The sequence below is a fragment of the Doryrhamphus excisus genome, chromosome 5 (genome assembly GCF_030265055.1).
Source record: "Doryrhamphus excisus isolate RoL2022-K1 chromosome 5, RoL_Dexc_1.0, whole genome shotgun sequence".
Taxonomy (NCBI): Eukaryota; Metazoa; Chordata; class Actinopteri; order Syngnathiformes; family Syngnathidae; genus Doryrhamphus; species Doryrhamphus excisus.
In genome coordinates, this window is record NC_080470.1 from 14,016,310 (window position 1) to 14,036,170 (window position 19,861).

The window sequence follows — 19,861 nt, forward strand, 5'->3', positions numbered from 1 at the left end:
GAGTTAAAGTGCGCATGCGCCACAATGGGAGGAGCTGCGTTTACAAGAATCGGGCAGTTCCACTAGCGGTGGGCGATACTGAACATTTTGGTATCCATTTGATACCAAGCAAATGCACGAGCGGCACCGATCTTGCCTTTAATTTGTTGCTCACTATTAGAATCAAAGTCACAAGATAGATATTTTAGGCAATCGTAAACATTTGTGTAACAATATTAATTGACAAATCATACAATACGATTGTTTGACAGTCATTTTTGTAAACAAAAGCAAAAAAAGTTCCCAAAGCCCTCCTGTGTCCCACGACTTAGTAAACTATATAGAAATATATTAATGCGGTAAAAACATATTTGTGAAAATGAAACGTTGTAAAGAACTGAACGTCATCGAGCTCAACACGGTTAAGTCGATTGATGCCACCTTTGGTATCGACATGATCCATACAGTACATGGGTCGACTCAGATATGGCAAAGATTCACTCCCCCATGACTTCCTGAAAAACCTTAACCATACACTTGGATAGTTACTACACTACTCCACTGTATCAATTAGCAGTACCGATAGCTTGACAATTCAATGAATGCCTGTGCCTCTACAAGGGTGATCAGTATTAAGTTGATTTAAAGAAAGACAAGGCCAGATCATCGGATGCATTTATTAGTAAAAACATACATATCACAGTGAAACAGGGAGACACGACAAAGTGATTTCAAAGAGGTCTTGGGAGTCCTGCCACACTGGAAGGCTAGAAGTGATCTTGTGTATTTAGGCTTTGGCAGCCAGTTTCCACCTCTGAAGCCACTGTTGAAAAGTCAGTCCTCCATTGCAGACGTCAGGCAGGACGTGCTGTGCTGGTTGAGCCCACCTGTACGAACGCACACAAGAGCAAGTTCCCAATAAGACAATGGATGCTAATGGATAATAACCTGGCTATTATCTGTCGTAGGATTAACTGAACACGGAAGAAAGAGGATATAATGTCATACAAATCTGAAAGTGCTGATTATTATCAGTGTAATCTTCATTCAAACAAGGTTTCACTCAGTTATGGATTGGCTGACTTTTGTCTCTTATTACTACTGATGCACAATATCTTTACTTAAAAAAAAGCCATACCGATAACTTTCTGATTCTCAAGACCCATGAGATACAGATCGCCTTTTTTAAAATCTAGATGTAAATGTAGTTTGTGCACACATGAAGGTAAGAAGGACAGGAAGAAATGAGGATTGGATGGATGAGTCCTAATTAAATATCATGACATGACTACTAGCACATCACTACTATCAGGAGAAGCAGAGCATAGAGGGGGGGGGAATCACTTGCCGTGGCCTAGCAAGGTGCACTGAATTTGGGCACACGCCCAGAGTAGCCGGTGTGACACCACGGAGGTCTCTTAAGACCTTTTGCACTTTTCAAATACCGTGACGCTGGTGTTTCAGGTGGCTGATAAGGTTCTTCTGGCTTTTAGGGTTTCAACATCCTTTCTCTCTTTTTCTTTTTTTTTTTGATGGGAGCCAACAAGAGGACAAGGAAAAAGGGCTTCTCCTTGGCACTGTCACTATCCCTGACTTCTGTGAGCCCAATGATGGCCTGCACGTTTTTGTCCGCACGTTTTCCCGTCACACTACACAGGGCTTGTGAAGATGCTCTGCACGCTTGGATCTTTACTTCCATGCCAAACACCTACTCACCATTTTATCCGCAGTTTTAGTCTTAACGCACATGCTTAAATCATCACTGCTATCCCCTCCCTTTCCATGCAACGTGCTATTCCTTGTTCCTGTGCATGTCCAGATTGAATCCAAAAAGACGGAGCAAAGAAAAATGAGTACAGTAAGAGGATGTGAAGGACCGCAGTGGCTGGGTTTGCCTTGGGCCCCCACATGTCCGTCCCTCACTTTTAATGAGTATGGAAAAATCCAATGACCATGTACAAAGTACCGTTACAGCCCTAAATCAGATGTCGCCTTCTTTTGAGTTTATGTTGCATTTTATGCAGCGGATGTCTTGCCGTCTCACCAGTAAGATATGGCACTTTTCACTTGCTCTCCATAGGTAATGCCTTTTGCACATCTGTGGGTGAGGCCTCGGACTCTCGGGACCAGATAGTGCAACAACTTTTCGTCTTCCTCTTTGACTCTGGATAGCAGGGCTTCGAAATAAAATGAGAAAAAAAAACATAAGTCTAATGACATAAATTTTGTACATTTACGTATGTTGCATTACCTTTATGATCGGACGCAAGCAGCAGCACCGCCCCCTCCTGGGATTTCTGCAGTGTGGTGGAGTGAAGTTGCAGGAGCTGACGGAGGAAACGCAACTCCAGCTGGTCTCTCCGCACCTTGGACCACAACTCCTCTGGAGCCTTGAGGATGGAAGTCAGTGCGGTACCATTGATTTTCATGGACATATGAATTTATTATCCGAGTTCACGGCAGCAAACAAATCAGCTGAGGCGCCGAAGTCAATCAATGAGATTGCATTTCAGAATCAGAACAAACTATTCACGTGATCTTTCTTGAGCCATCATGCAGACTCATGAGTCAAACTCATGGCCCACTGTGCGAGAACAAAACACGTCGGCCACAACAGATGGAAGTGTTCCGCGCCTCACCCTGTAGAGAGGGAACGCCATGTGCCGACGCAGGCTGCTGAAGGTCGGAGACTGCAGGCGATGGATGGACAGCCATGATGCAGCAATTTGCATTCTGAGGAGACAAACATGCAGACAGTTTTGACTGTAGGCTTCCACAACTGTCAGAGTGTGCTTTAGGGTCCCTGACATGAGTGATCAACTTTGCGAAAACATTGTTTGATACATCAGGGCTCTCAAACTCATGCCATGGAGGGCTGAGGCACTGCAGCTTCTCCCTCCGACTAAGGGGTCGGTATGGCACCAATACAATATGCAAGTATGAATAAAGCACTATTCAACACCAAAAATACAACATCTTGAAACATGGACCTCCGCATCAAATCCAGTCTACATCCATATGAAGGATATGCTTGTTTTTTTCATAACATGCTTGAAAGAAATATATCAATATATTGCCTAGGCCTAGGTTGAACCTTGAACCAAATTTACAGTATCACTGGGATACTGTTAACATCCAGCAGCAACACAACATTTTGCCATGACTATTCCGCTAAAAATATACTCGACAAAATCGACAATCTACCTCGAGAAGCACCTGTTTACTCTGCTTTAGCGGAGATGTGTCACCCCAATGACGTTACCTCCGCAATGAGGCTGAACTGCGAGAGCTAGCACGTATAAATAGAATTTTTGTGAATTCACCGTTCACTTTCAAAATTAGAAGAATGTAGAACACAATCACAAACAATATATAACAGAACTGGCCAGTCAAAACAGAATCTGCTGTTGAACATATGTCACAGAAATTGACATAATGTGAAGGAAATGATCGTTTTGTGTAGGGAAGTATTTTATGTGGCGGACCACTCAATCGTGGCGGGATGTCACCACAAACAGGAACTAAACATGCTGGTACGGCGGCCTGAGACACCGGGAAAAGTTGTGGGAAAAACTGCTCTTACGGAGCCGTGAGTGAAAGCTAGCTGGGAGATGAGTTTAGGGGCTTCATGAGTGTGTTTACACCGTGTTGTCTTTTCCCGCTTGTTAATGTAAGCGAGCCTTTTAAGACACTCAACACACACGACTCATGTCCGGCCTTCAAAATAAAAGCGCCACATCCTGTCCGTGCAAACAAAATAAGGCTGTGATAAAAAAAATGTCTCATCTTAAATGTCTAACTGGAATCGCATCAGGGACTATGTCTTCCTTAACCAAGCAGGAGCGTTCCAATATGTAGAAATGTTTGTAGTGGCTGACATCTCATTAGAAATGTTAGCAAAGCTACATCCGCTTCTGCATTCTGTTCAGTGTATCAATGATTGTAATTAATTAACGGACATTTTATTCACTAACCCAAAAGGCACACACTTCATGGGGGGTAAAATAAAATTTAAAACTGCAATTTCAAAAGTTACAAAACTGATTTGGTGATGGCCGGTATAATATTGTAAGTACTTGACATAGAAGTGATGGTGGGTGATGATATAAGAACAGGACTTTACCCGTCTACGGTCCTCCTGTCCAGAGCATGAAGGGAAATGGTGCCCATCTGCTTGACCTCCTTAGAGATGGAGTTCCTTAGACTTGTGGCGGCACTGGTGACGTCATTGAACTGCGGCACCAACTTGCCGTCCAAAAGGTCCTGTAGCTATAAATGAAAAAAACAAAAAAGAACCAGTCAAAGTTCGTGTATTGATATACTTTTTAAAAAATACCAGAAGAGCCGCACCTCTTTGTGCCTCCGGATCAACTCAGTCTTAGCTGATGAGTTATCCTTGATCAGACCTCTGATTTGATCCTGTCTGAGGAGCTGACAAGGTGCAACATCATGAGCACAGAGATCTCCAGAAGCGACAAACTCAGCTCTGAGCCTCACCACGAGCTGCCTGAAGTCCACAACGCTCTGCCACTGGCTGTGAAGATTACGCAGCGCTTCCTGCTGGCTTCTGGCGTGCTGGTCGAGCTGCATACAGCGATCTTTGATATGATCCCTGGCTGCAGCCTTCATCACACACTGGAGCTCCAGACCCAAAGATGATCTAACAACCATAAGGAGTACGGTAAAGGTCAATAAACTATAGGGACAGTCAGTTAACAAAAGCCTGACCATGTTGGGGTGAGCAGCAGTTACTGCAACTAGCGGCACTGTCTGTGCACTTCTAAGGTGGAATGTACGGACAGAGTGAACCCTCCTGTCATGTTAGCAAATTAGCAAACACATGCTAACGTCAATGAAGGCACAAAAGCGTTTCTAAGCTGGATGTCTTCATCCCGACAGCCAACACTTACTACACTTACTGGTGCGCGCTCACAGACAGCGTTGCTGGCTGTTTCAATACAGTCGAAAAGCCAACATTTGGGGAAATGTTTGACAGACAGTAGGAATTGCCAGGGAGAACGTACATACATATGTCGGAAGTCATTCCTGAATGAATAACCGAGTGAAAGAAGACAATCAGCAACAACACATTTTACTCCACCAGGACATATATGTGGTCCAGCTCAAAGCGGACAACCCCACACTGGTTTAATAATATTCTCCACAACTGTACTTTTTATTTATTTATAGTGTTTTTTTTAATCATAATGAAAACATTGTCTAAACAAATGTCGATAATATTGGTTAGCAAATATAATTTGCAGCACAATTATCGATTAGCTAAACTTGTATGCAATTCGAGGTAGTTATTTACAAACAAAAAATTTTTTTTTTCTTTTTTATCATTCCACCTGAAAGTTTCTAACGGCCTGATTGGGCCCCACCCACCCACGGCCCAGTTGCTGGGGGACCCTGGTAAACGAACGTTTAAAATGCATGACATTTCTGCTGTTGTGTTTTTGTTTTTACATATGATATACCTACATTTTATTTTGTATTTCACCTGTAGACTTTTACTGGTGTTCTTTGTATACTGAGAGAGATTCATTGTATCCCATCTGTTTTTCCTCATCCAATTTACAATACTTTTATTTTCTGTATTTTTTTTAACTAATATTAAAAAAAAGATTGTTTTTTTGAGTTTTCGTAGCATAAAGCTGGACTAATATCTGATATCTCTTACATTGTCAGTGTGTAAAAAGTTGTTTGTCTCTCGCGTTCAGTCATGTGCGAATTGGTCCTGAAATATCGATACTTCCAATGCCAGCTGAAGTGGATTCCCAAATCAAAATATTGATACTTTAGATATACTGTATGATTTTGTCCTCTGCTGTTTATGAGCTTGGTTATATTGCAGGAATTGGAGCAGCCGTGTCTGCTTATGAGGGGTCTTTATTGTGCACAACACGAACTTTAATGATGAGAGAAATGTTTTATATATCGTACCAGATAAATTTAAACTACGACAGAAATGTTTTGCACATGGTTGAATATTTATTCCTTTTAAAGTTGATAATGCCGTTTAAATGTGTGTTTAAGAAAGCTGAATCCTACTGTGTTCAGTGTTTACATTTCAATAAATATTTGTTTAAACTTGAGACCTGGAATATTTGTTATCATGGTCATTTTTTCATGTAAATTGAGGGATCAAAAGCAGTATCGGCCACAAATATCGGCCCAAGCAAAATCGGCCATTGGCTGAGGGTGATGGAAAAAAATCGGCATCGGCCCCCAAAAAAACATATGACCCAAGCTTTACATAGATACAAGTGGGCAAACATCTCTGGACTTGTTTTGGGTTTCATGCAGATTGGACTTACAGCACCAAAGAGTTATTGTGTAGGTCATCGCCAAACCCAGACATCTCCTGTTCGGCCTCCTTCCTAAGAGTGAGCAGCTGGTTTTGGAGTTGCTGGACTCTGGAGCGAGTCTGAGCCAAGTCAACTAGACTCTCCTCCACTTTCTGCCATGCAGCCTGGAATGGTACATGGAGGACACACGTCTAATCATCTCTCACACCTTGTGATTCAGCTCATAAATGTGCGTGTGGATAGGCAGGACCTGCAAGAGGGTATTAATGGACGGCAAGTCGTTATCTTCGTCTCCTGAGATGTCCAGCAGATGATCACTTTCATGACGAAACCTACATTGATAACCACACATCACAAAAACGCTCTACCGTTTGAAAATGTCCGTCTTGTGGAAGCCTACCCTAGAGCTGCCATGTCCTGCGTGATATCCACAGTCACTTTCTTCTCCAAGTCCTTCTGCTCTTTGGAAGCCAAATGTTGCAATGCAGAGAGGATGTGGTTTGGAGGATAAGCACCCAACAGGTTCTAAACACACAACAAGAAGCAACAGTTGGGCAGTGCAGTGGAACCTGCTTATGTTGCCAACCCGTCCATGTCCCACGACTCAGCAAGTCCCGATGTGCCACTCAAAGCAGGCTTAGACAGCCATGAGAGATGAGACATGCATTAGAGAAAGGACCAACCTCCACAGCGTTTAACCAGTACTGAAACACCGCCGTCCTCTGCCCACTCGTCGTACTGCAGCGGGAAAGAAGCAAGTTAACAATGCAGTAAAAAGCACTTGAAAATGTTTTATTTCATAAATGGAGGCGCCTACCGTGCGGCTCCAGAGTCCCCCGTTTTCAATACGCTCTCTTGTAAGGACTGATAGAAGTGGAGCCTGTCGTTACAGAGCTCTCTCACGTTACGCTAATGAAAAACTTGCTTTCATTAGTTGACACACAAACAGAGCTTCCATCAGAGTTAGGTACAGCTGCACACTTGTGATGGGATCCAATAGAAGACAAACATACAGAAGGTCCAGGCTAGGACGTCTTACTAGGCGGCTAGCGACGAGCTTCACCACAGTTCGGAGTCTGCTAGGTGTAGGTGTAGGTGTATCTATATTGCTACGTGAAATCAACCTGCTGAGAAAGAAGTTCCTGTAATGCTTGAAAAAGGCCCAATACTGTAATTGCTGCATGCTACCATGAATCCATTACTACATACTCACAGCATGGCTAGAAACGCATAAAACCTTGTTGGAGGCTTATGGAGGTGTTTTAGTAGTAGTGAGCTCTCTTTATTTCTTTAGAACACACTGAAAAGAGAAATACGTGCGTTCATGTCTCACATAGGATTGTAGATAAAAAATAAGTGGACTTTTCCTGCTGGACCCACTTAGGTGCTGATGTTGACCAACTCAGACACCTCTAGTGTTTTGAAGACAAGCCATAAGTATTATAATGGAAACTGGGGAGTAGGGTTGTTCAGTGACACTTTCAAAGAGTAAGTCAGCATGTAGCCATTGAGCATGATAGCCACTTGTAGCTCGCTCGAGCCAGGCAAAATGTGTCAACAAAGATGCCAGAAAGTGGAATGAGACTGCAACGTGAGCCATCGCCCACGCTGGCATAGATAAGCTTAGCCTGTAGCGGGCTGTTATTAAATTATTATTAATTATTCAATGACATCATCATATAAAAAACGGCAGTTCACTACTTGGTTGTCTTCACACTGGAAGGGTGATTTATTTATTCATTTTCTATGCCACTTATCTTCACTGGGGTCACTGGTATGCTGGAGCCTATCCCAGCTGCCTTCGGGCGAGAGGCGTGGTACACCCTGGACTGGTGGCCAGCCAATCACAGGGCACATATAGACAAACAACCATTCACACTCACATTCATACCTATGGACAATTTGGAGTGGCCAATGAAGCTAACATGTTTTTGGAATGTGGGAAGACCCACATATGTGGGGAGAACATGCAAACTCCACACAGAGATGCCCAAGCGGAGAATCCAACCCAGGTCTTCCTGATCTCCTGACTGTGTGGCCTACGTGCTAACCACTCATCCACCGTGAGGCCTACTTGGAAGACATAATGAAGAAAAAATTAAAAAGGAAAAGTGGCGATGTCCTTCCTCAGTGTTGAGACGCACGACTAGGCTTTGTACAGTATTAAGAATTTATGGGAGTGGGTCACAGCCAGGAAACATTGTAAACCCAGAACCTCCTGCACGGTAATGTTAAAGGGGAATTTTGCCCATCATTCCCAAGCCTTATGTCAAACATGAATGCATATTTCTTTCTCTTTTCTGTGCATTATAACATGAGAAAAAAAAGTTAATTTCAGCTAGCTTACTAGGCTGTCATTGGGATACACCTATTTCGATTATGAAGACCGCTAAAAAAAGGTTGCATGGTTTGATATCCATGCTGTGATCATGCATTAACACATATACACTGATGATAACATGTCATAGTTGCAGCATTGCCCTATTTGGATGATTTAAAACACTACCCTAAGAAGCTTGGCTAATAATGATTACACAGCCATCACAAGGAGAGCAGACATTGTTGTGTGTTGTTGCGTATCTATGCTGCTGTTGTTGACGGAACTAGCATAAGTGTGTGTATCAATGTGATGAGAAAAGAAGTTTGGGTGGGGTTTTAAATCATCCAAATAGGGCAAGATACTGCAACTATTCCATGTTATCATCAGTGTACGTGTTAATGCATGATCACAGCATGGATATCAAACCATGCAACGTTTTGTTTTCGGTTTTTTTACAGTGCTTCAAAGTGGAAATAAGAGTATCCCAAAGATAGCATTGTAAGCTAGCTGAAATTAACTTGTTTTCTCATGTTTTAATGCACAGAAAAGGTTAAGAAATATGTGTTCATGTTTCACATAAGGATTGGGAATGATGGGCAACATTCCAAAATAAATGCACTTCCCCTTTAAGTGTTTATCGCTGTAAAAGGCAAATGTCTGATATAGCTCTTGTACCGGATCTCATTAGATGGTGCAGTGCATGTATTTACTGCTTTGAGGCTCTTACCAGGACTTGTGCTTCGACGGCAGCTTTGGAGTTGAGGGTGTCCCCATCACAAACGGGATTCTCAAACAGCACCTCAACCTCTGCTCTCCTGCAATATGCACAAATGAAATGTCTTAAAGGGTAAAAAAAAAGGAAGTAATTATGCGAGTGCAAATGGTTCCACTTGGGACCGTTCTCCCTGACCTGGCCATCTGCTCCAAAGTTTGGCAGTGCTGGCTGATCTCTGCAACGTCACTCGACAGCAACATGCGAGCCGAGACGCAGCTCTGCCTGAAAGCCTGGAGGAGCAACTCCCTGCGCTGGCTGTCCTCCACCTGAGCCCAAGTAGAGGTGAAGGACCACTCTGTGGAAGAAGATGACAACTTTGGGCCTTCTGTTTATCCAGAGCAACAGCCCATAATCACCATCTAATGTATTGAAACCTTGGCCGGCCATCTGTTCCTCGGTTGCTCTGATCTCAGAGTCCAAGTGACTGATCTCAGACCTGATCTGCTCGATCTTCCTCTGAAGCTCACTCTTCTGAGCAGCCACACTCTGACGCTCGCTCTGCTTCAACTGAAAGCACACCAAAAAAAACAGCAAAATGAAGGCTGAGCTTGTCGTTATGAGATGAAAATGAATGATCCCGATTGTTGCCTACCTCTTTGTCTCGAAGCACTTTGTACCTTTATGATAATGTCAAAGAGAAAACTCAGATCGGTCAGAGAAACAGCAGATACGGCTTAGGTCAAAGTGTGGCACAGCCAGCCTCCCTTAGGGAAGATGGCTGAACATCTGAATCCATTCATTTTTTCAAGGATTCTTTAACATTGCAAGAACGTTGCCAGACTACCAAGGGGGAGCCACTGCAAATAACTCCTGCACGTTTTGTTTTAAATTTGCCCATCAGCCGCAACCCTTGTGTGAGGTATGAACACACATCTCTCTCACTCTTTTCTGTGCATTCTAATGATATAAAAACAGACAAAAGCATGCAACTAAGAATATACATAATGGGACGCACCTATTCCGCCTATAAAGCCTTCTGAAAAAAAAACTCCAATAAACAACAAGGCTCCATTTCCATGTGATCTGCATATTAACCAAGCTACATCGACATTATTACTAACATTGTTCTCAGAGTACAAAGTACTACATGTTACCATGAATGTACCTCTTACTACATGCATGGATAGAAAACCATAAAACCTTGTTGGAGCTTTTCTTTCTGTGTTCTAATATTGGCCTTTTTGTGCGTCCCATTATATGCATTCATTTGCTGCCCTCTTTTATCTATTTTTATATCTTTAAAATGCACATAAATGAGAAAGATGTGTTTAAAATTCCCCCAAAACATTAACTTTTCCTCTAATTGGGGCTATTAATATGGTCAAACATTCAGAGGCAAAAGGATACCACTGAAGATTTCCTCTTATGTTCCTCGCGTTTCTACAAGACAGGACATAAGAAACTGTAAACATCCAAAACAAATGAAATATGACAAAACACTATATATTTATACTAAAACGCCTTCCTTGTTGTTAGCATTACATTCAACACTTCGTTAAGAAAGACGAACCTTTCGTGGAAGACGTGATGGATGATATAGTCCCATATTGACTTTCCTGCCCCAACACACAGCCTGGGAAGAAAGTCAAGTCAAGTGTTTATTTAGCTGTGACAGCACGCCACGGTTGAAGTTGTAAAAAGTGATACAGACGTGTTGAAGTAGCCGTTATTCGGCAGGCTCTCGGCAGGAAGACCGAACTCTTCTTTCGCCCAACGCTTCAAATCCTGTGCAAGAGTCCTGTCCGCCATTGGAACGTCAACCAAATACCGCCAGATAGCTTGCTCGTGACTTCACGACAAGCTATCGACTTATTTGCCGTAGTTGCCGACACAAACCGGTCGACTGGAGTTTTTGTACTCACGTACTTTTAAAAATCAATACATCACCAATTACAGACTGGAAATGCTTCTCATTCATGAAATCACTTGAACTTTCAAAATCGCGCCCGTTCACATCCCTTCCGGGTTATACTTCCGTTACGGTCACGTGCCTAAAGTGGGCTTCCGCCCACACATGCTTAACCCTTCCCTACCCCAAGAGGCAGGTAGCGTCCATCCGACCATTTGTTCACTTTTTAAGCATTGATAACTGTTAGCAGACTTATGTAAAGAAGCTAATGTAAACACCCTATTACCAGCGAGAAACATACCTTTAAAGTGACGTATCAGTGCCCCAATACCACCAGACTAACCACAACCATTAGACATTAGACATAGCGGACGAGCTTCGTTTTCTGTGGTTTAATGGCGGCTTGCAACCATGACTTAAAGATACATACCGCCACCTACTGTGTCGGAGTTCATAATCGTGGTGGTTCATGTGCCCGGATTTTATGAATTCGGAGGCATTTCGTTGATCTTTCTGTTTATGCAGACGAAAATATCACATATCACACGCAAGTAATCATGTTAAACTATTTGGCTCATTAATATTACGGGAGTCTGTTAACGGATGTAGCTAGTCAGACTTTCACTGTCTTGATGGGGAATGTAATATCACTTATGTACATATAGATGGCGCACTAACACAACTCATGCGTAATGCAGTATGATCTCAACAGTAGAGTTTTTATTGGCCCACGACACATACTAGAAGAAAGTTGAAATAGTTGGGAAAAACAGCAAATAGAAACAAAATGAAAACAAATACAAAGTTAAAATATTAAGAGAAAAATGTTGTATTCATACAAGAAAAAAGGTAGCATCACACAAATGTAAATATTAGTCAGTGACAATACAACTGACCCCCAAAATGCAGTTCCATCCATCCATTTTCTATACTGTTATCCTCACTAGGATAGGATCCCAGCTGTCTTTGGGCGAGTGGTGGGGTACACACAGGGACATGGAGCTTTAAAAATTGCATTTGTGTGATCATTTTAATGATCTAAAACATTTAAGTGTGACAAAAAAGCAAGTAATCAGGACCGGGCCCACACGTTTTTACATCGCTGTATAGGGGTTCTTATCTACATATCTACATATCAAAGTGGCAACATTGCATCCTTTTATTTTTCACTATGTGGCCCTCCTCGCTGGCAAAGGTAAGGACCCCCCTGATGGGAAACACTGTGTTGCCCACCAAGGCTCGTTGGAACTGAACTGCTGTGATCCAAAATCCCCAAATCTGTGCAGAAGCAAATGTTTGATAAACTGTTTTTAATCTAATCAAGTGCGAAGCCCTGTTTGTGTTCATGATATTTCAGAGGTATTTTTAGAAAGGCCCCTAGCTGTTCTAGATCACAACATCACAACAGTAATTCCAGATTTAAAATACCTTATAATATCACTGGAAAAAGGACTGGAAAAGGTGAGTGTAGACCTCGGACAAGAGCCATAGATCCTCCCATATTGTGATTTACATGCCAGCACCTACCATGATAATGTCTACCTGGGAAAATGGATAAAAACACTATTATGCTAGCCTGCTAGCAATGTTAACATGCTAACACAGAGTATGATCGTGTCTGCTTATGAAACTGGCTAAAAAATATGCTAGGCTAATATTAGCATTCTAGCAATGCTAACATGTTACTGTTAGCATGCTAACACCAGAATAATAGTACTAAGTCTTCATATAATCGTCTACCTCGGACAAGAGCCATAGATCCTCCCATATTGTGATTTACATGCCAACACCTACCATGATAATGTCTACCTGGGAAAATGGCTAAAAACACTATTATGCTAGTATTAGCCTGCTAGCAATGTTAACATGCTAACACAGAGTATGATCGTGTCTGCTTATGAAACTGGCTAAAAAATATGCCAGGCTAATATTAGCATGCTAGCAATACTAACATGCTACTGTTAGCATGCTAACACCAGAATAATAGTACTAAGTGTTCATATAATCGTCTACCCATGACAACAGCTAAAAATACCACAATGCTAGTATTAGCCTGCTAGCAATGTTAACATGCTAGCAGCTAGCTACACTATGATAGTGTCTGCTTATGGAACTGGCAAAAAATGCTACTATGCTAACATTTGCATGCTAGCAATGCTAACATGATACTGTTAGCATGCTAACACCAGAATAATAGTATTACGTGTTCATATAATCGTCTACCCATGACAACAGCTAAAAATACCACAATGCTAGTATTAGCCTGCTAGCAATGTTAACATGCTAACACAGAGTATGATCGTGTCTGCTTATGAAACTGGCTAAAAAATATGCTAGGCTAATATTAGCATGCTAGCAATGCTAACATGCTACTGTTAGCATGATAACACCATAATAATAGTACTAAGTGTTCATATAATCGTCTACCCATGACAACAGCTAAAAATACCACAATGCTAGTATTAGTCTGCTAACAATGTTAACATGCTAGCAGCTAACTACACTATGATATTGTCTGCTTATGAAACTGGCAAAAAAATGCAACTATGCTAACGTTTCCATGCTAGCAATGCTAACATGCTACTGTTAGCAATCTAACACCTATAGTAATAGTACCGAGTGTTCATACAAGCGTCTACCCATGACAACAGCTAAAAATATCACTATGCTAATTTTAGCCTGCTAGCAATGTTAACATGCTAGCACCTAGTATAATAGTGTCTGCTCATGAAACTGGCTTAAAATGCTGCTATGTTCATATTAGCATGCTAGCAATGCAATTCTAACACCTAGTGTTCATACAAGCGTCTACTCATGACAACAGCTAAATGGTAATATTAGCCTGCTTGCAATGTTAATATGCTACTGCTAACACCTATAATGAGAGTGCAAAGTGTTTATATAGGTGTCTACTAATGCTAATATTAGCATGCTGAAAATAGTCTTATCTCCCAATGTTAAAGAATCTTTTAAAAAATTCCTGGATCCAGACGGTGATCGGGATGACCCCGAAAATGTAATCAGTTCTGCCATATGCCATTTCCGACAATTCCTGAAAATTTGATCCAAATCCACTGAGAACCTTTCAAGTTATGTTGAACATAGACAACCAAACAAACGGATAAACACCAGCAAAAACGTAACCTCTGCAGCATGAACATGTTTTGGACATTCTGTGCAATGGAGTTTTATTTTGACACCAGGAGGGCCTAATGAGCGATAGAAAATGCACATAGTTCCACAAGTGAGAACGATGACCCCGCCCCCCCAGACACACCCCCGCAACACACTGGCGCCAAGCAGCAAACCCCCAGTCATCACCCCCCCTTCCCGAGTGACCTCTAATTATGTCATGCGAAAAAGCTGTGTCCCATTGAAAAGCTGTCTTAATCAAACCCAATTAATTCCGCTATTTTCCCTTATTATCCTTTGGAAGGAACGCGTCTCCCCAATAAGACTGTTAACTCCAGCCGCGGCCCTTTCAGATCCGCTCGGGTGCAGGAGTGAAATAATGGCCAGCACGATCAATCAATTAGTCATTAGGGACTCTGTTGCTTTTAATCAACACAACTCCTGTTTGTCTTCTTAGCGCTCGTCCCACATGCGCTTCCGTCAGCAAGGCTTCCGTATACACGACACACATTATCTCTACTTCTATACAGTACTTCTATTATTCTTTTTCATGTCGCATGACTTGACTTTACAGTACTTCTACGACGCTTCTTTCATGTCACATGACTTGACTTTACATTTCATCCAACGCAAACGTCTCAAAGGATTTCCTTTTTTTCTTTTGTTTTTTGTGAAGAAAGGCGGCTGCCACCCTTCACACCTTGTTCTATTTAATCTTCAAACATATTTCACTGAATAAAAGTGGACAATCAAATCAAAGCGTTTTATTTTATTTTATTTTATTTTATTTTATTTTATTTTATTTTATTTTATTTTATTTTATTTTATTTTATTTTATTTTCATTCATTCATTCATTTTATACCGCTTTTTCACAAGGGTCGCGGGGGTGCTGGAGCTTATCCCAGCTGTCTTGGGGCGAGAGGCAGGGTACACCCTGGACTGGTCTTTATTTTATTTCATTTCATTTCATTTCATTTCATTTCATTTCATTTCATTTCATTTTATTTTATTTTATTTTATTTTATTTTATTTTATTTTATTTTATTTTATTTTATTTTATTTTATTTTATTTTATTTTATTTTATTTTATTTTATTTTATTTTATTTTATTTTAGTTTAGTTTAGTTTAGTTTAGTTTAGTTTAGTTTCATTCATTCATTCATTTTCTACCGCTTTTTCCTCACCAGGGTCGCGGGGTTGCTGGAGCCTATCCCAGCTGTCTTGGGGCGAGAGGCGGGGTACACCCTGGACTGGTCTTTATTTTATTTTATTTTACTTGACTTGACTTGACTTGACTTGACTTGACTTGACTTGACTTGACTTTATTTTATTTTATTTGTGTAAAGTAAAAGTAAAGTAAAGTAAAATTAGTTTTTGACAGTATATAACGTTTGTAGTGTTAAGGAAGAGAAAGGAATAACGACATAGAAAGAGTTTAAAAACAGCAATAAATTGTCAGCGATGAAAGGAAAATAAAGACAAGTGATATTCCAGTAAAATAGTACAGTATGTCATTGGAAGGTATAAAAGTATGCTATTTTGCTATTTTTCATGCATGCTTGAAGCGTATGAAAGATCATAGGTGTGCCTAATCAAGTGTCTGTGCGGCCTTTGGCAGCTTGTTGTGTGCACGTGTGTCGCCAAGGTCAAAAGAAATCTCCAGGCCGGAGCCTCCGTGTTGTGACACAAGTCTCCACACATCATCCGTGCTTTTGTGGACTCTTTGGGAGCCACTTTGGGAGGACAAAGTCACTGACTAATCAACGGCCTCATGGAAGAAGCCCAAGTTGGATTAGTTGTTGTTTTGGAGGGGCGTAGAGGGGGCGCCATTGATGCCGCAGCTCATAACGCATGCGGCACCATTCCCGAGATTATCTTCGCGGCAACTCGGTCGCACCCGTTCAGGCCTGTTTCGACCAGGCTCAGTTGGGCCCGGGTACTAATCCCCACGGCTGTCAAAGGACCCCGCACTGAACTCATCCTGCAACACAGGAAAATGCTCTAATTGGGGGATTTTCTCCATCATTACTTCCCCGCCGGCAGCCACCAACCCCCCACCCCCCCACTCTACGTCCTTCTCCCACACTTCCTAATCTCTCCCATTACATGTCCCGTTTCTCCCACCTTTACATCCTCAAGTTCTTCACTTATATCTCCTCCTGCCTCGAGTACCACCGACTGTAGGCCACTCAGGAAAATAAATACATCACAGATTTACAGGATCGGTACGTGATTGGTACATTTACCAGAATAAAGTCATTCATTTATGACAAGAATGTCATAAATTTACCAGAATAAAGTCGGACATTTATGGGAAAAATATCATACATTTACCAGAATAAAGTTGTAAATTTACCAGAATAAAATCATACATTTACAACAATAAAGTTGTACATTGACCAGAATAAAGTAATACATTTAAGAGAAAAAGTTATATATTTATGAGGAAAAAGTCATACATTAGCGAGAAAACATAATACATTTACAAAAACCAAATTGTCATTTTTCAAGAAAAAGAGGAATATATTTTACAAGAAAAAGTCCTACATTTTTTGAGAATAATTTGCATATTTATGAGGAAAAAGTGGCAAATTTAAGAGGAAAAAAGACATAAAATGACAAGAACAAAGTTGTAAATTTACGAGAAAACATCAGAAATATACGAGGACCAAGTTGTCATTTTTTGAGAAAAAAGGAATGAATTTAGGAAAAAAAAGTTGTAAATTCAAGGGAATAAAGTTGTAGATTGACCAGAATAAAGTAATAAATTTAAGAGAAAAAGTTATATATTTATGAGGAAAAAGTCATAAATTAGTGAGAAAACATACATTTACAAAAACCAAGTTGTCATTTTTCAAGAAAAAGAGGAATATATTTTACAAGAAAAAGTCCTAAATTTGCTAGAAAAATTTGTAAAAATTTATGAGGAAAAAAGTGTCAAATTTAAGAAGAAAAAAGACATAAAATGACAAGAATAAAGTTGTAAATTTACGAGAAAACATCAGAAATATACGAGGACCATGTTTTTTTTCATTTTTTCATTTTTTGAGAAAAAAGCAATAAATTTAGGAAAAAAAGTTGTAAATTCAAGGGAATAAAGTTGTAGATTGACCAGAATAAAGTCATAAATTTAACAGAAAAAGTTGTATATTTATGAGGAAAAAGTCGGAAATTTGAGAGAAAACATCAGAACCAAGTTGACGTTTTTCAAGAAAAAAGGGATACATTTTGGAGAAAAATTTATGAGGAGAAAGTCTAAATTTAAGAGGAGAAAAGACATAAAACTACAAGATTAAAGTCGGAAATTTTCGATGAAACCTCATGAATTTTCGAGGACCAAGTTGTAATTTTTTTTTTAAGTCCTCAATTTTGGAGCAAAAGTTATCCAAGAATAAAGTTGTAAATTGAAGAGAAAAAAGTCATAAATTTAGGACAAAAAGTTGTACATTTATCAGGAAAAGTGGCAAATTTAAGAGGAAAAAAGACATAAAATGACAAGAATAATGTTGTAAATTTACGAGAAAACATCAGAAATATACGAGGGCCAAATTGTCATTTTTTGAGAAAAAAGGAATAAATTTAGGGAAAACAAGTTGTAAATTCAAGGGAATAAAGTTGTAGATTGACCAGAATAAAGTCATAAATTTAAGAGAAAAAGTTGTATATTTATGAGGAAAAAGTCGGAAATTTGAGAGAAAACATCAGAACCAAGTTGCCGTTTTTCAAGAAAAAAGGGATACATTTTGGAGAAAAATTTATGAGGAGAAAGTCAAAATTTAAGAGGAGAAAAGACATAGAACTACAAGAATAAAGTCGGAAATTTTCGATGAAACCTCATGAATTTTCAAGAAACAAGTTGTAATTTTTTTTTTTTTAAAGTCCTACATTTAGGAGCAAAAGTCATACATTTCCGAGAATAAAGTTGTAAATTGAAGATAAAAAAAAGTCATAAATTTAAGACAAAAAGTTGTACATTTATCAGGAAAAATTGGTCAATTTAGGAGAAAACAGCATAAATTTAGGAGAACCAAAAAAAGTGGATTTGTGGCACCAAACTATAGAAGAAGAAAGAATCCATGCACATAAGTCTGTTGTCTTTTTTATTTTAACCATGCAATAAACCGTGCAATAAATCATACAGTGTGTAATGTATTGATTTGTATTTCCTTGATCTTTATCTGCTCTTGTATGTTTCCACTGTCATTGGTCCCACTCGGCTTGTACCCGGGCACGCCCATATAAGGAAGTCCCGCTACCTGTGACGTCACAGTCAGCAGGTGTTATAAAAAACTGAAAGCGAGTGTTCAGAGCCATCCCAAACCTTATTATCTGAAACTTTGGCATGGTTTAACCAGAATAATACAACATTCTAACTACATTTATAGCTTATAGTATAATTTTGGAGGAAATACCACTTTTTCCGTGGGATGAAAGGCCGAAACCATCAAATATTTTGGCCATTTTGACCTGAAAATGTGGATAGCACGTCATGTAAACGGGGTTTGCCTCTGTTTTTGTCTGTTTGTATATCTTTAGAATGCATGGAAAAGAGAATAACGTGTCGTCATGTCCCACATAAGGATGGTGGATGATGGGCACTGTTCACGGTCACAGACCCCCCTCCCAGTAAAGAAGCCAAGGTGTAACATCCTTGGTTATAAGTCAAGAGAAAGACGTGAATACTGTTTATCTTCACGCAATATGGCGTCCGTCTGTGCAGGAAAGTGACTCAGCGGCCTGTCCGTCAACATGTGCTGCGGCGGCTCAGCCCGGGTCGGCCTCTCTGCCTGGGGGCAATTAGGGAGCCGGTCCTTGCGGTCAGAGGCCCCCCTGGGAAGCCCTGATTGATTGGAGACTCATCTTCCTAACGGCCTGGCACCCTGCCATCAAACAATGGAGCATGGGGTTGGGGGGGGGGGGGGTGCGGTTGGGGGGCAGAGACACCGAGGGTGCACAAGTGACAAGGAAAAGAAAGAAAAGCGTCTGTGTGCATGTATGTCAGATGATAACGATTACTCTGCTGTAATCTTGGATGGAAAGTGTGGGAATGAGCACACGGGTCAACATGAAAGCCAGAAAGCGGTGACACATGTTCTATCAAACTAGATTTATTTCCAGTAGACCTTTCTTCACTTCTTTTTCCACAAAACGCAGCGGAGAAAAAGCAGGAATTCTAGCACTAGAACACACATTTACATTTAAGACAAAGAAAGAAGTCCTGTGTATTTTCACATAAGAAACATCTAGTGCAGCTTTCTCCATAACCTTTGGCTTATTTGTGGCCCCATGTCACAAACGTGGAAGCTCGGAATTGATGGGAACAGGTACAGTAAACCTCGAATATATCGAACTCGGATATATCGGAAATTCGCTCACAACGGACAGATAAAAAAGAACCGATTTTTCTGTAATGCATTTCCAATAAAAATTCATTGCATATATCGGATTTTTTATAACGGATTTCGCCTATTTCGGACAAAATCTCCAGTCCCGT

The 19,861-nt window shown here is 40.5% G+C and overlaps 1 protein-coding gene across 1 annotated transcript; it reads right to left on the reverse strand.

Annotated features, from left to right (window-relative positions):
- Positions 1-636: 636 nt before the first annotated feature.
- On the reverse strand, positions 637-11,510 carry haus5 (HAUS augmin-like complex, subunit 5). The gene is made up of 19 exons (XM_058073568.1): positions 11,037-11,510; positions 10,896-10,958; positions 10,733-10,765; positions 9,978-10,002; positions 9,760-9,892; positions 9,521-9,680; positions 9,338-9,425; positions 7,108-7,199; positions 6,974-7,028; positions 6,691-6,815; positions 6,541-6,622; positions 6,300-6,454; positions 4,477-4,639; positions 4,330-4,410; positions 4,103-4,248; positions 2,619-2,712; positions 2,231-2,369; positions 2,024-2,156; positions 637-866 (listed from the first exon to the last, which is right to left on the reverse strand). Exons 1-19 carry the CDS (start codon positions 11,132-11,134, stop codon positions 767-769), a joined length of 1,965 nt encoding a protein of 654 aa, XP_057929551.1. The 5' UTR covers positions 11,135-11,510; the 3' UTR covers positions 637-766.
- Positions 11,511-19,861: the final 8,351 nt, after the last annotated feature.